The sequence below is a fragment of the Thunnus albacares genome, chromosome 15, assembly GCF_914725855.1.
Source record: "Thunnus albacares chromosome 15, fThuAlb1.1, whole genome shotgun sequence".
In the NCBI taxonomy this organism is placed as follows: Eukaryota; Metazoa; Chordata; class Actinopteri; order Scombriformes; family Scombridae; genus Thunnus; species Thunnus albacares.
The window spans coordinates 8,860,345-8,875,297 of NC_058120.1; the positions used below are offsets into that span (position 1 = coordinate 8,860,345).

The 14,953-nt window shown below is 46.6% G+C and overlaps 1 protein-coding gene across 1 annotated transcript in view; it reads left to right on the forward strand.

Annotated features, from left to right (window-relative positions):
- Nucleotides 1–14,858, forward strand: part of LOC122998534 — a 39,634-nt gene extending 24,776 nt beyond the window's left edge. The window contains exons 98-154 of the mRNA XM_044375464.1: nucleotides 13–40; nucleotides 145–229; nucleotides 350–496; nucleotides 580–791; nucleotides 895–998; nucleotides 1,092–1,210; nucleotides 1,314–1,481; nucleotides 1,714–1,913; nucleotides 2,015–2,127; nucleotides 2,317–2,423; nucleotides 2,563–2,739; nucleotides 3,048–3,256; nucleotides 3,363–3,457; nucleotides 3,568–3,593; nucleotides 3,759–3,780; nucleotides 3,874–3,901; nucleotides 4,006–4,090; nucleotides 4,211–4,357; nucleotides 4,441–4,652; nucleotides 4,756–4,859; nucleotides 4,953–5,071; nucleotides 5,175–5,342; nucleotides 5,575–5,774; nucleotides 5,876–5,988; nucleotides 6,178–6,284; nucleotides 6,424–6,600; nucleotides 6,909–7,117; nucleotides 7,224–7,318; nucleotides 7,429–7,454; nucleotides 7,620–7,641; nucleotides 7,735–7,762; nucleotides 7,867–7,951; nucleotides 8,072–8,218; nucleotides 8,302–8,513; nucleotides 8,617–8,720; nucleotides 8,814–8,932; nucleotides 9,036–9,203; nucleotides 9,436–9,635; nucleotides 9,737–9,849; nucleotides 10,039–10,145; nucleotides 10,285–10,461; nucleotides 10,770–10,978; nucleotides 11,085–11,179; nucleotides 11,290–11,315; nucleotides 11,481–11,502; nucleotides 11,596–11,623; nucleotides 11,728–11,812; nucleotides 11,933–12,079; nucleotides 12,163–12,374; nucleotides 12,478–12,581; nucleotides 12,675–12,793; nucleotides 12,897–13,064; nucleotides 13,297–13,496; nucleotides 13,598–13,710; nucleotides 13,900–14,006; nucleotides 14,146–14,322; nucleotides 14,631–14,858. Of these exons, the coding sequence (XP_044231399.1) occupies nucleotides 13–40; nucleotides 145–229; nucleotides 350–496; nucleotides 580–791; nucleotides 895–998; nucleotides 1,092–1,210; nucleotides 1,314–1,481; nucleotides 1,714–1,913; nucleotides 2,015–2,127; nucleotides 2,317–2,423; nucleotides 2,563–2,739; nucleotides 3,048–3,256; nucleotides 3,363–3,457; nucleotides 3,568–3,593; nucleotides 3,759–3,780; nucleotides 3,874–3,901; nucleotides 4,006–4,090; nucleotides 4,211–4,357; nucleotides 4,441–4,652; nucleotides 4,756–4,859; nucleotides 4,953–5,071; nucleotides 5,175–5,342; nucleotides 5,575–5,774; nucleotides 5,876–5,988; nucleotides 6,178–6,284; nucleotides 6,424–6,600; nucleotides 6,909–7,117; nucleotides 7,224–7,318; nucleotides 7,429–7,454; nucleotides 7,620–7,641; nucleotides 7,735–7,762; nucleotides 7,867–7,951; nucleotides 8,072–8,218; nucleotides 8,302–8,513; nucleotides 8,617–8,720; nucleotides 8,814–8,932; nucleotides 9,036–9,203; nucleotides 9,436–9,635; nucleotides 9,737–9,849; nucleotides 10,039–10,145; nucleotides 10,285–10,461; nucleotides 10,770–10,978; nucleotides 11,085–11,179; nucleotides 11,290–11,315; nucleotides 11,481–11,502; nucleotides 11,596–11,623; nucleotides 11,728–11,812; nucleotides 11,933–12,079; nucleotides 12,163–12,374; nucleotides 12,478–12,581; nucleotides 12,675–12,793; nucleotides 12,897–13,064; nucleotides 13,297–13,496; nucleotides 13,598–13,710; nucleotides 13,900–14,006; nucleotides 14,146–14,322; nucleotides 14,631–14,843 (7,109 nt within the window). The 3' untranslated portion in view covers nucleotides 14,844–14,858. The remainder of the gene's footprint in view (nucleotides 1–12; nucleotides 41–144; nucleotides 230–349; nucleotides 497–579; nucleotides 792–894; nucleotides 999–1,091; nucleotides 1,211–1,313; nucleotides 1,482–1,713; nucleotides 1,914–2,014; nucleotides 2,128–2,316; nucleotides 2,424–2,562; nucleotides 2,740–3,047; nucleotides 3,257–3,362; nucleotides 3,458–3,567; nucleotides 3,594–3,758; nucleotides 3,781–3,873; nucleotides 3,902–4,005; nucleotides 4,091–4,210; nucleotides 4,358–4,440; nucleotides 4,653–4,755; nucleotides 4,860–4,952; nucleotides 5,072–5,174; nucleotides 5,343–5,574; nucleotides 5,775–5,875; nucleotides 5,989–6,177; nucleotides 6,285–6,423; nucleotides 6,601–6,908; nucleotides 7,118–7,223; nucleotides 7,319–7,428; nucleotides 7,455–7,619; nucleotides 7,642–7,734; nucleotides 7,763–7,866; nucleotides 7,952–8,071; nucleotides 8,219–8,301; nucleotides 8,514–8,616; nucleotides 8,721–8,813; nucleotides 8,933–9,035; nucleotides 9,204–9,435; nucleotides 9,636–9,736; nucleotides 9,850–10,038; nucleotides 10,146–10,284; nucleotides 10,462–10,769; nucleotides 10,979–11,084; nucleotides 11,180–11,289; nucleotides 11,316–11,480; nucleotides 11,503–11,595; nucleotides 11,624–11,727; nucleotides 11,813–11,932; nucleotides 12,080–12,162; nucleotides 12,375–12,477; nucleotides 12,582–12,674; nucleotides 12,794–12,896; nucleotides 13,065–13,296; nucleotides 13,497–13,597; nucleotides 13,711–13,899; nucleotides 14,007–14,145; nucleotides 14,323–14,630) is intronic.
- The last annotated feature ends 95 nt before the right edge of the window (nucleotides 14,859–14,953 follow it).

A 14,953-nucleotide genomic window follows, 5' to 3' on the forward strand; every position in this document is an offset into this window, starting at 1 on the left:
GTCTTTTCACAGAGGACCTGATCTGTGCTGGAGTGGAGAGGTGGGTGAATTACCGTTTTGTTCAGCGCGGAGTTTGCGTAGGTGAATTTCTTTTACACAATCTAGCTGAGGTGACAATGGTTTCCTTTTTATTGTTTTTCCTAGCTGGCAACTTGAACAAAGCCAGGCAATCGGCAATTCCTCTGAAGCCCTGTGCAATTTCACCATCACTGAGCATGCCTGTTCCTCGGTAAGACTGTTTTATGCAAGCCGTGAACGGCAGAGAGAGATTTGGCCTTTGCTACATTGCCGTCCTGAGACAAATCTCCATACGTTCTGAGAGATGTCGCTTTCTTTCTCTTTTTCTAAGGCTACGCATCTGACATCCAGCAACTTGGTCGCACTGATGAACTGCTCACTGGAAAGACAAAGTACATACCCCGTAGAGGTCTGGAAGCTTTTCTTCCAAAAGGCTTCTACTGCACTCGACCAGGCTCTTGCGTCATTCGCCACCACGGTAAATCCAAAACCACAATTTGAGCACAACGGCATTCCCCTGTGTGAATTGTGTGTCAAACAAAATGATCTTCCCAATTCTAGGCCCCCAGCAGCAGCAACTCATCCTTATCACATGCTCTTGAGGCTCTTGGAGAGGTGAGAATTGCCAACTTCAGCCAGGCACAACTGCAGAGTGATGACTTCGTCAGCAGCTGGTTCAAGACAAACCTTCGTCCGTTTTTGGCCTCTCCATCCACCAACTTCCTACTCTGCCTCAGCTCCAAGGACTTCAGCTGCCAAACGTACCACACTGTGTAAGCAAATACATGACATATTGCTCCAGTGTGGAACAAGATTGCAGAGGAACCTGCAGTGTTGTAGTTGTTCAGATGTTAAAAGCCTTCTCTCAAATCTTAGCATCCAGGCATTCGGCAGCCAAAGGGCATCAATGGACAGAGAAGGACAGCGAGCAGTCTTCACTCATTTCATCAAACCGTTCCTTTCACGGAACGACTCATCAGGTAAAGGCACGCGCTCAAGCTCAGTTCGCTAAAGCCTTGACACAATGTGCTGGTAATACCCCGCCAACGTCTACGTTTCCGTCTTCTTTGCAGATCCTGGCTGTGTCTCATTTACCGGAGGCAGTAAAGAGTGGCTACAGGCAAACCTCGGCAACTTCTCTGGCTTCGCAACCCTGCAGGATTTGCAAGCCCTCAACCCCAACTTCTCCATTGTAAGTGCCGACTGCGGTCGAAGTATTCTTCGCCCAAACTGAAGTGTCTACCAATGGTTCAGCTATTTCTGCTGTTTGATTTCATATCGCTTCCCTTTCGTAGGCCGAAACGTTGTCAGTGCTCACTCCGACTCAGGTGGCACAGTTGACACTGAGCTCGGGGGCCTCGAATGACACAGCCCAGATCGACCTTGTGTTTGAGCGCCTCGAGGAGGGCAATGCTCTGGAAAATGTGGATGAATTCCTGACAGAACTGACAGCAAATGGAAAGGTAGGCTACCCCCTGACACTGTGGAAGAAAGGACAGTCCTGGGCTTTCAACCTAGCATAGTCAGTACTTAGATATGTATCTTAATCTCAAAATCACTTGTAGGGGACTCATTCCTATCAAATATTTCATCACATCCTTTCTAGCATTTTTGCCAAGTTGCTAATTATGCAGGGTGTATTTGCAACATGTAAATTGTGGAATGTTTAAATCCTCTCGTGTCGCACTTTGACAGGTCCCTGATTTCCAACCTGTTGTGAGAGATCGCATAATGAATAGGACCTTCGTCATCATCAGTCCCTATTTCACGAACTTCGAGGAAGGCGACTGGTTCAATTGGTTCCACCTGAAACTGGTTGCCGTCCTCCCAAGTTTCACTCCAACGATGCTCAACAGTGCAACATCAGACATAACCTGCACAAATTACCACGTCGTGTGAGTAGCATTTCAAAGACAAAGGAGACTGCAATGCTCCAAAGTACTACATGTAAATGGGAGGCTGGGTAAAAATGTATTGTTTTTTTCACCCTTGGCAGTGTGAGAGGGATGGCCAGAGCTTTCCCTGCAATACCGGTGCATAGACGACAAGGAATCACATACGTTCTCCTGGGCTACCTGAGGAAATCTGCCAGTGTCATCACCGGGCCAGGTAGGGCTGACACAGTAAACTGTGCCGTGGTGTTGCCTCTGCGGGCTTGTCCGTGGATTTGAAAGTGTGACAAAAATATGCTTGAATGGCGCAGAGAATGAGATTGGAACTTGACTTGTCCCATGTGTATTTATGAAAAATAAGACTTGCTAAACTGCACCTATGCTAACGTTGATCTACATGTCTTAGATTGCCGGCAGGGAATTGAGAGTGATGCCGAGTGGCTCGAAGAAAACTTTGGTCCATTTTCCGAGTACACAACCTACTCTGACCTCAAAGTCTTCAACCTCTCTGTGGTAAGTCTTACATTTCACTACCGTTCTTCCCTGAAAACAGCAGCACGCTATTCAGAACTTGGAACGCCTGCACACAGGGGTGGATTTGCCATGTCAAAGACGAAAGCAATCCCTATATCTGCTTTGTTTGTGTCATCAGGTGGCACTTGTGGAATCCCTCTCAGCAAAGCAGAAGGCTGAGTTGATCCTAGATCCAGACAGCGGCGCTTTGGAGGACGAGGCCATCGTAAGGAAGGTGTTCAGGAGCTTGACAGAGGCCCCTGATAACGAGCTGCTCAATCAGTTTTTCCAGGCTTTTACAAACATCAGCAAGCAGGTGAATGCTTAACTTTGAGATTGCCATATTTTCCTATGAAGTTGGATGACAAGTAAGCCATGTAAATCTTGTCCTGGGCTCCAGGAATTTTTGCGTAAGCTAATACGGGGCCAAGATTGGACTGAAAATGATAAGTTTCTGATAAATGTGTTGAATGAATCGGTGCCTATGATGCCTTGAGACATACCGCTGCGCTGATACACTTAATGTGCAAAGGTGTGTCACCAAGCTTGCGCTCATTTCTACAATGATTTCAGAAGGGTAAAATGTCCTCCTGAACTGAAAGATGAATCCCTTTTATTTTCCAGAGAAACATCACCATCATAAGAAATCCAGAGGTACGAGACACCATCCTGAATCTGACCTTGACGGCCCTTGCTCCGGAATTTGAAGTCTTTGAGCCTGAAGACTTTGAGCGGTGGTTCCAGGTCAATTTGGTTCCTGTGATGGCGAGCCTTCGTCCTGGCATTTTGGCGGTGATCCCCCGTGACATCAGCTGTGCATCCTACGCAGCTATGTAAGAGATGATATGGTTTGAGGTCCCCAGATAGACATTTTGGGGATGCATCATATAAAACTGTGGCTCCAGACAAGTCACAATAATTTCTGTTTTCTTCCTTCAGACTGACTGGACTTTGGCAAAGTGTGAAATCCCTGCCACTGCACATTTCACAGGGCGTGACATCAAGCATTGAGGCACTCCAGGAGACATTCAAACGTACGTGACAAAACGCTCTGCTGACAAAGTTTTTCAGAAAAATAGGATTAGCACTGCTGTAATGACTCTGTATTGATGCCATGTTTCCTTTTCCATTTTTTCTCAAACAGGTTGCTCGGCTCCAGATTCCTTCCCGGTAAGTTCATTTCTATGGCTACGTTACATGGATGTTACAGTTTCGATGGCAATCTAGACAGAAGGAATTTGGCACATTAAATCTGTTGAGGAGGCTGTGTTGAGGTGTTTTCACTTAAAGTAGCCGTTGCCACTGGACTAACATTTGTGCTTTGCCTTTCTCCAGTGCAAGGAGACCCCGGTCAATGGTAAGTCTGTAACATACGAGAAATATCAAGCTGGATGACAAAATGGCATTCTGAAGGTACAATATCTCACGCACGAATATTGTCTTTTCACAGAGGACCTGATCTGTGCTGGAGTGGAGAGGTGGGTGAATTACCGTTTTGTTCAGCGCGGAGTTTGCGTAGGTGAATTTCTTTTACACAATCTAGCTGAGGTGACAATGGTTTCCTTTTTATTGTTTTTCCTAGCTGGCAACTTGAACAAAGCCAGGCAATCGGCAATTCCTCTGAAGCCCTGTGCAATTTCACCATCACTGAGCATGCCTGTTCCTCGGTAAGACTGTTTTATGCAAGCCGTGAACGGCAGAGAGAGATTTGGCCTTTGCTACATTGCCGTCCTGAGACAAATCTCCATACGTTCTGAGAGATGTCGCTTTCTTTCTCCTTTTCTAAGGCTACGCATCTGACATCCAGCAACTTGGTCGCACTGATGAACTGCTCACTGGAAAGACAAAGTACATACCCCGTAGAGGTCTGGAAGCTTTTCTTCCAAAAGGCTTCTACTGCACTCGACCAGGCTCTTGCGTCATTCGCCACCACGGTAAATCCAAAACCACAATTTGAGCACAACGGCGTTCCCCTGTGTGAATTGTGTGTCAAACAAAATGATCTTCCCAATTCTAGGCCCCCAGCAGCAGCAACTCATCCTTATCACATGCTCTTGAGGCTCTTGGAGAGGTGAGAATTGCCAACTTCAGCCAGGCACAACTGCAGAGTGATGACTTCGTCAGCAGCTGGTTCAAGACAAACCTTCGTCCGTTTTTGGCCTCTCCATCCACCAACTTCCTACTCTGCCTCAGCTCCAAGGACTTCAGCTGCCAAACGTACCACACTGTGTAAGCAAATACATGACATATTGCTCCAGTGTGGAACAAGATTGCAGAGGAACCTGCAGTGTTGTAGTTGTTCAGATGTTAAAAGCCTTCTCTCAAATCTTAGCATCCAGGCATTCGGCAGCCAAAGGGCATCAATGGACAGAGAAGGACAGCGAGCAGTCTTCACTCATTTCATCAAACCGTTCCTTTCACGGAACGACTCATCAGGTAAAGGCACGTGCTCAAGCTCAGTTCGCTAAAGCCTTGACACAATGTGCTGGTAATACCCCGCCAACGTCTACGTTTCCGTCTTCTTTGCAGATCCTGGCTGTGTCTCATTTACCGGAGGCAGTAAAGAGTGGCTACAGGCAAACCTCGGCAACTTCTCTGGCTTCGCAACCCTGCAGGATTTGCAAGCCCTCAACCCCAACTTCTCCATTGTAAGTGCCGACTGCGGTCGAAGTATTCTTCGCCCAAACTGAAGTGTCTACCAATGGTTCAGCTATTTCTGCTGTTTGATTTCATATCGCTTCCCTTTCGTAGGCCGAAACGTTGTCAGTGCTCACTCCGACTCAGGTGGCACAGTTGACACTGAGCTCGGGGGCCTCGAATGACACAGCCCAGATCGACCTTGTGTTTGAGCGCCTCGAGGAGGGCAATGCTCTGGAAAATGTGGATGAATTCCTGACAGAACTGACAGCAAATGGAAAGGTAGGCTACCCCCTGACACTGTGGAAGAAAGGACAGTCCTGGGCTTTCAACCTAGCATAGTCAGTACTTAGATATGTATCTTAATCTCAAAATCACTTGTAGGGGACTCATTCCTATCAAATATTTCATCACATCCTTTCTAGCATTTTTGCCAAGTTGCTAATTATGCAGGGTGTATTTGCAACATGTAAATTGTGGAGTGTTTAAATCCTCTCGTGTCGCACTTTGACAGGTCCCTGATTTCCAACCTGTTGTGAGAGATCGCATAATGAATAGGACCTTCGTCATCATCAGTCCCTATTTCACGAACTTCGAGGAAGGCGACTGGTTCAATTGGTTCCACCTGAAACTGGTTGCCGTCCTCCCAAGTTTCACTCCAACGATGCTCAACAGTGCAACATCAGACATAACCTGCACAAATTACCACGTCGTGTGAGTAGCATTTCAAAGACAAAGGAGACTGCAATGCTCCAAAGTACTACATGTAAATGGGAGGCTGGGTAAAAATGTATTGTTTTTTTCACCCTTGGCAGTGTGAGAGGGATGGCCAGAGCTTTCCCTGCAATACCGGTGCATAGACGACAAGGAATCACATACGTTCTCCTGGGCTACCTGAGGAAATCTGCCAGTGTCATCACCGGGCCAGGTAGGGCTGACACAGTAAACTGTGCCGTGGTGTTGCTTCTGCGGGCTTGTCCGTGGATTTGAAAGTGTGACAAAAATATGCTTGAATGGTGCAGAGAATGAGATTGGAACTTGACTTGTCCCATGTGTATTTATGAAAAATAAGACTTGCTAAACTGCACCTATGCTAACGTTGATCTACATGTCTTAGATTGCCGGCAGGGAATTGAGAGTGATGCCGAGTGGCTCGAAGAAAACTTTGGTCCATTTTCCGAGTACACAACCTACTCTGACCTCAAAGTCTTCAACCTCTCTGTGGTAAGTCTTACATTTCACTACCGTTCTTCCCTGAAAACAGCAGCACGCTATTCAGAACTTGGAACGCCTGCACACAGGGGTGGATTTGCCATGTCAAAGACGAAAGCAATCCCTATATCTGCTTTGTTTGTGTCATCAGGTGGCACTTGTGGAATCCCTCTCAGCAAAGCAGAAGGCTGAGTTGATCCTAGATCCAGACAGCGGCGCTTTGGAGGACGAGGCCATCGTAAGGAAGGTGTTCAGGAGCTTGACAGAGTCCCCTGATAACGAGCTGCTCAATCAGTTTTTCCAGGCTTTTACAAACATCAGCAAGCAGGTGAATGCTTAACTTTGAGATTGCCATATTTTCCTATGAAGTTGGATGACAAGTAAGCCGTGTAAATCTTGTCCTGGGCTCCAGGAATTTTTGCGTAAGCTAATACGGGGCCAAGATTGGACTGAAAATGATAAGTTTCTGATAAATGTGTTGAATGAATCGGTGCCTATGATGCCTTGAGACATACCGCTGCGCTGATACACTTAATGTGCAAAGGTGTGTCACCAAGCTTGCGCTCATTTCTACAATGATTTCAGAAGGGTAAAATGTCCTCCTGAACTGAAAGATGAATCCCTTTTATTTTCCAGAGAAACATCACCATCATAAGAAATCCAGAGGTACGAGACACCATCCTGAATCTGACCTTGACGGCCCTTGCTCCGGAATTTGAAGTCTTTGAGCCTGAAGACTTTGAGCGGTGGTTCCAGGTCAATTTGGCTCCTGTGATGGCGAGCCTTCGTCCTGGCATTTTGGCGGTGATCCCCCGTGACATCAGCTGTGCATCCTACGCAGCTATGTAAGAGATGATATGGTTTGAGGTCCCTAGATAGACATTTTGGGGATGCTTCATATAAAACTGTGGCTCCAGACAAGTCACAATAATTTCTGTTTTCTTCCTTCAGACTGACTGGACTTCGGCAAAGTGTGAAATCCCTGCCACTGCACATTTCACAGGGCGTGACATCAAGCATTGAGGCACTCCAGGAGACATTCAAACGTACGTGACAAAACGCTCTGCTGACAAAGTTTTTCAGAAAAATAGGATTAGCACTGCTGTAATGACTCTGTATTGATGCCATGTTTCCTTTTCCATTTTTTCTCAAACAGGTTGCTCGGCTCCAGATTCCTTCCCGGTAAGTTCATTTCTATGGCTACGTTACATGGATGTTACAGTTTCGATGGCAATCTAGACAGAAGGAATTTGGCACATTAAATCTGTTGAGGAGGCTGTGTTGAGGTGTTTTCACTTAAAGTAGCCGTTGCCACTGGACTAACATTTGTGCTTTGCCTTTCTCCAGTGCAAGGAGACCCCGGTCAATGGTAAGTCTGTAACATACGAGAAATATCAAGCTGGATGACAAAATGGCATTCTGAAGGTACAATATCTCACGCACGAATATTGTCTTTTCACAGAGGACCTGATCTGTGCTGGAGTGGAGAGGTGGGTGAATTACCGTTTTGTTCAGCGCGGAGTTTGCGTAGGTGAATTTCTTTTACACAATCTAGCTGAGGTGACAATGGTTTCCTTTTTATTGTTTTTCCTAGCTGGCAACTTGAACAAAGCCAGGCAATCGGCAATTCCTCTGAAGCCCTGTGCAATTTCACCATCACTGAGCATGCCTGTTCCTCGGTAAGACTGTTTTATGCAAGCCGTGAACGGCAGAGAGAGATTTGGCCTTTGCTACATTGCCGTCCTGAGACAAATCTCCATACGTTCTGAGAGATGTCGCTTTCTTTCTCCTTTTCTAAGGCTACGCATCTGACATCCAGCAACTTGGTCGCACTGATGAACTGCTCACTGGAAAGACAAAGTACATACCCCGTAGAGGTCTGGAAGCTTTTCTTCCAAAAGGCTTCTACTGCACTCGACCAGGCTCTTGCGTCATTCGCCACCACGGTAAATCCAAAACCACAATTTGAGCACAACGGCGTTCCCCTGTGTGAATTGTGTGTCAAACAAAATGATCTTCCCAATTCTAGGCCCCCAGCAGCAGCAACTCATCCTTATCACATGCTCTTGAGGCTCTTGGAGAGGTGAGAATTGCCAACTTCAGCCAGGCACAACTGCAGAGTGATGACTTCGTCAGCAGCTGGTTCAAGACAAACCTTCGTCCGTTTTTGGCCTCTCCATCCACCAACTTCCTACTCTGCCTCAGCTCCAAGGACTTCAGCTGCCAAACGTACCACACTGTGTAAGCAAATACATGACATATTGCTCCAGTGTGGAACAAGATTGCAGAGGAACCTGCAGTGTTGTAGTTGTTCAGATGTTAAAAGCCTTCTCTCAAATCTTAGCATCCAGGCATTCGGCAGCCAAAGGGCATCAATGGACAGAGAAGGACAGCGAGCAGTCTTCACTCATTTCATCAAACCGTTCCTTTCACGGAACGACTCATCAGGTAAAGGCACGCGCTCAAGCTCAGTTCGCTAAAGCCTTGACACAATGTGCTGGTAATACCCCGCCAACGTCTACGTTTCCGTCTTCTTTGCAGATCCTGGCTGTGTCTCATTTACCGGAGGCAGTAAAGAGTGGCTACAGGCAAACCTCGGCAACTTCTCTGGCTTCGCAACCCTGCAGGATTTGCAAGCCCTCAACCCCAACTTCTCCATTGTAAGTGCCGACTGCGGTCGAAGTATTCTTCGCCCAAACTGAAGTGTCTACCAATGGTTCAGCTATTTCTGCTGTTTGATTTCATATCGCTTCCCTTTCGTAGGCCGAAACGTTGTCAGTGCTCACTCCGACTCAGGTGGCACAGTTGACACTGAGCTCGGGGGCCTCGAATGACACAGCCCAGATCGACCTTGTGTTTGAGCGCCTCGAGGAGGGCAATGCTCTGGAAAATGTGGATGAATTCCTGACAGAACTGACAGCAAATGGAAAGGTAGGCTACCCCCTGACACTGTGGAAGAAAGGACAGTCCTGGGCTTTCAACCTAGCATAGTCAGTACTTAGATATGTATCTTAATCTCAAAATCACTTGTAGGGGACTCATTCCTATCAAATATTTCATCACATCCTTTCTAGCATTTTTGCCAAGTTGCTAATTATGCAGGGTGTATTTGCAACATGTAAATTGTGGAGTGTTTAAATCCTCTCGTGTCGCACTTTGACAGGTCCCTGATTTCCAACCTGTTGTGAGAGATCGCATAATGAATAGGACCTTCGTCATCATCAGTCCCTATTTCACGAACTTCGAGGAAGGCGACTGGTTCAATTGGTTCCACCTGAAACTGGTTGCCGTCCTCCCAAGTTTCACTCCAACGATGCTCAACAGTGCAACATCAGACATAACCTGCACAAATTACCACGTCGTGTGAGTAGCATTTCAAAGACAAAGGAGACTGCAATGCTCCAAAGTACTACATGTAAATGGGAGGCTGGGTAAAAATGTATTGTTTTTTTCACCCTTGGCAGTGTGAGAGGGATGGCCAGAGCTTTCCCTGCAATACCGGTGCATAGACGACAAGGAATCACATACGTTCTCCTGGGCTACCTGAGGAAATCTGCCAGTGTCATCACCGGGCCAGGTAGGGCTGACACAGTAAACTGTGCCGTGGTGTTGCTTCTGCGGGCTTGTCCGTGGATTTGAAAGTGTGACAAAAATATGCTTGAATGGCGCAGAGAATGAGATTGGAACTTGACTTGTCCCATGTGTATTTATGAAAAATAAGACTTGCTAAACTGCACCTATGCTAACGTTGATCTACATGTCTTAGATTGCCGGCAGGGAATTGAGAGTGATGCCGAGTGGCTCGAAGAAAACTTTGGTCCATTTTCCGAGTACACAACCTACTCTGACCTCAAAGTCTTCAACCTCTCTGTGGTAAGTCTTACATTTCACTACCGTTCTTCCCTGAAAACAGCAGCACGCTATTCAGAACTTGGAACGCCTGCACACAGGGGTGGATTTGCCATGTCAAAGACGAAAGCAATCCCTATATCTGCTTTGTTTGTGTCATCAGGTGGCACTTGTGGAATCCCTCTCAGCAAAGCAGAAGGCTGAGTTGATCCTAGATCCAGACAGCGGCGCTTTGGAGGACGAGGCCATCGTAAGGAAGGTGTTCAGGAGCTTGACAGAGTCCCCTGATAACGAGCTGCTCAATCAGTTTTTCCAGGCTTTTACAAACATCAGCAAGCAGGTGAATGCTTAACTTTGAGATTGCCATATTTTCCTATGAAGTTGGATGACAAGTAAGCCATGTAAATCTTGTCCTGGGCTCCAGGAATTTTTGCGTAAGCTAATACGGGGCCAAGATTGGACTGAAAATGATAAGTTTCTGATAAATGTGTTGAATGAATCGGTGCCTATGATGCCTTGAGACATACCGCTGCGCTGATACACTTAATGTGCAAAGGTGTGTCACCAAGCTTGCGCTCATTTCTACAATGATTTCAGAAGGGTAAAATGTCCTCCTGAACTGAAAGATGAATCCCTTTTATTTTCCAGAGAAACATCACCATCATAAGAAATCCAGAGGTACGAGACACCATCCTGAATCTGACCTTGACGGCCCTTGCTCCGGAATTTGAAGTCTTTGAGCCTGAAGACTTTGAGCGGTGGTTCCAGGTCAATTTGGTTCCTGTGATGGCGAGCCTTCGTCCTGGCATTTTGGCGGTGATCCCCCGTGACATCAGCTGTGCATCCTACGCAGCTATGTAAGAGATGATATGGTTTGAGGTCCCCAGATAGACATTTTGGGGATGCATCATATAAAACTGTGGCTCCAGACAAGTCACAATAATTTCTGTTTTCTTCCTTCAGACTGACTGGACTTTGGCAAAGTGTGAAATCCCTGCCACTGCACATTTCACAGGGCGTGACATCAAGCATTGAGGCACTCCAGGAGACATTCAAACGTACGTGACAAAACGCTCTGCTGACAAAGTTTTTCAGAAAAATAGGATTAGCACTACTGTAATGACTCTGTATTGATGCCATGTTTCCTTTTCCATTTTTTCTCAAACAGGTTGCTCGGCTCCAGATTCCTTCCCGGTAAGTTCATTTCTATGGCTACGTTACATGGATGTTACAGTTTCGATGGCAATCTAGACAGAAGGAATTTGGCACATTAAATCTGTTGAGGAGGCTGTGTTGAGGTGTTTTCACTTAAAGTAGCCGTTGCCACTGGACTAACATTTGTGCTTTGCCTTTCTCCAGTGCAAGGAGACCCCGGTCAATGGTAAGTCTGTAACATACAAGAAATATCAAGCTGGATGACAAAATGGCATTCTGAAGGTACAATATCTCACGCACGAATATTGTCTTTTCACAGAGGACCTGATCTGTGCTGGAGTGGAGAGGTGGGTGAATTACCGTTTTGTTCAGCGCGGAGTTTGCGTAGGTGAATTTCTTTTACACAATCTAGCTGAGGTGACAATGGTTTCCTTTTTATTGTTTTTCCTAGCTGGCAACTTGAACAAAGCCAGGCAATCGGCAATTCCTCTGAAGCCCTGTGCAATTTCACCATCACTGAGCATGCCTGTTCCTCGGTAAGACTGTTTTATGCAAGCCGTGAACGGCAGAGAGAGATTTGGCCTTTGCTACATTGCCGTCCTGAGACAAATCTCCATACGTTCTGAGAGATGTCGCTTTCTTTCTCTTTTTCTAAGGCTACGCATCTGACATCCAGCAACTTGGTCGCACTGATGAACTGCTCACTGGAAAGACAAAGTACATACCCCGTAGAGGTCTGGAAGCTTTTCTTCCAAAAGGCTTCTACTGCACTCGACCAGGCTCTTGCGTCATTCGCCACCACGGTAAATCCAAAACCACAATTTGAGCACAACGGCGTTCCCCTGTGTGAATTGTGTGTCAAACAAAATGATCTTCCCAATTCTAGGCCCCCAGCAGCAGCAACTCATCCTTATCACATGCTCTTGAGGCTCTTGGAGAGGTGAGAATTGCCAACTTCAGCCAGGCACAACTGCAGAGTGATGACTTCGTCAGCAGCTGGTTCAAGACAAACCTTCGTCCGTTTTTGGCCTCTCCATCCACCAACTTCCTACTCTGCCTCAGCTCCAAGGACTTCAGCTGCCAAACGTACCACACTGTGTAAGCAAATACATGACATATTGCTCCAGTGTGGAACAAGATTGCAGAGGAACCTGCAGTGTTGTAGTTGTTCAGATGTTAAAAGCCTTCTCTCAAATCTTAGCATCCAGGCATTCGGCAGCCAAAGGGCATCAATGGACAGAGAAGGACAGCGAGCAGTCTTCACTCATTTCATCAAACCGTTCCTTTCACGGAACGACTCATCAGGTAAAGGCACGCGCTCAAGCTCAGTTCGCTAAAGCCTTGACACAATGTGCTGGTAATACCCCGCCAACGTCTACGTTTCCGTCTTCTTTGCAGATCCTGGCTGTGTCTCATTTACCGGAGGCAGTAAAGAGTGGCTACAGGCAAACCTCGGCAACTTCTCTGGCTTCGCAACCCTGCAGGATTTGCAAGCCCTCAACCCCAACTTCTCCATTGTAAGTGCCGACTGCGGTCGAAGTATTCTTCGCCCAAACTGAAGTGTCTACCAATGGTTCAGCTATTTCTGCTGTTTGATTTCATATCGCTTCCCTTTCGTAGGCCGAAACGTTGTCAGTGCTCACTCCGACTCAGGTGGCACAGTTGACACTGAGCTCGGGGGCCTCGAATGACACAGCCCAGATCGACCTTGTGTTTGAGCGCCTCGAGGAGGGCAATGCTCTGGAAAATGTGGATGAATTCCTGACAGAACTGACAGCAAATGGAAAGGTAGGCTACCCCCTGACACTGTGGAAGAAAGGACAGTCCTGGGCTTTCAACCTAGCATAGTCAGTACTTAGATATGTATCTTAATCTCAAAATCACTTGTAGGGGACTCATTCCTATCAAATATTTCATCACATCCTTTCTAGCATTTTTGCCAAGTTGCTAATTATGCAGGGTGTATTTGCAACATGTAAATTGTGGAGTGTTTAAATCCTCTCGTGTCGCACTTTGACAGGTCCCTGATTTCCAACCTGTTGTGAGAGATCGCATAATGAATAGGACCTTCGTCATCATCAGTCCCTATTTCACGAACTTCGAGGAAGGCGACTGGTTCAATTGGTTCCACCTGAAACTGGTTGCCGTCCTCCCAAGTTTCACTCCAACGATGCTCAACAGTGCAACATCAGACATAACCTGCACAAATTACCACGTCGTGTGAGTAGCATTTCAAAGACAAAGGAGACTGCAATGCTCCAAAGTACTACATGTAAATGGGAGGCTGGGTAAAAATGTATTGTTTTTTTCACCCTTGGCAGTGTGAGAGGGATGGCCAGAGCTTTCCCTGCAATACCGGTGCATAGACGACAAGGAATCACATACGTTCTCCTGGGCTACCTGAGGAAATCTGCCAGTGTCATCACCGGGCCAGGTAGGGCTGACACAGTAAACTGTGCCGTGGTGTTGCTTCTGCGGGCTTGTCCGTGGATTTGAAAGTGTGACAAAAATATGCTTGAATGGCGCAGAGAATGAGATTGGAACTTGACTTGTCCCATGTGTATTTATGAAAAATAAGACTTGCTAAACTGCACCTATGCTAACGTTGATCTACATGTCTTAGATTGCCGGCAGGGAATTGAGAGTGATGCCGAGTGGCTCGAAGAAAACTTTGGTCCATTTTCCGAGTACACAACCTACTCTGACCTCAAAGTCTTCAACCTCTCTGTGGTAAGTCTTACATTTCACTACCGTTCTTCCCTGAAAACAGCAGCACGCTATTCAGAACTTGGAACGCCTGCACACAGGGGTGGATTTGCCATGTCAAAGACGAAAGCAATCCCTATATCTGCTTTGTTTGTGTCATCAGGTGGCACTTGTGGAATCCCTCTCAGCAAAGCAGAAGGCTGAGTTGATCCTAGATCCAGACAGCGGCGCTTTGGAGGACGAGGCCATCGTAAGGAAGGTGTTCAGGAGCTTGACAGAGGCCCCTGATAACGAGCTGCTCAATCAGTTTTTCCAGGCTTTTACAAACATCAGCAAGCAGGTGAATGCTTAACTTTGAGATTGCCATATTTTCCTATGAAGTTGGATGACAAGTAAGCCATGTAAATCTTGTCCTGGGCTCCAGGAATTTTTGCGTAAGCTAATACGGGGCCAAGATTGGACTGAAAATGATAAGTTTCTGATAAATGTGTTGAATGAATCGGTGCCTATGATGCCTTGAGACATACCGCTGCGCTGATACACTTAATGTGCAAAGGTGTGTCACCAAGCTTGCGCTCATTTCTACAATGATTTCAGAAGGGTAAAATGTCCTCCTGAACTGAAAGATGAATCCCTTTTATTTTCCAGAGAAACATCACCATCATAAGAAATCCAGAGGTACGAGACACCATCCTGAATCTGACCTTGACGGCCCTTGCTCCGGAATTTGAAGTCTTTGAGCCTGAAGACTTTGAGCGGTGGTTCCAGGTCAATTTGGTTCCTGTGATGGCGAGCCTTCGTCCTGGCATTTTGGCGGAGATCCCCCGTGACATCAGCTGTGCATCCTACGCAGCTATGTAAGAGATGATATGGTTTGAGGTCCCCAGATAGACATTTTGGGGATGCATCATATAAAACTGTGGCTCCAGACAAGTCACAATAATTTCTGTTTTCTTCCTTCAGACTGACTG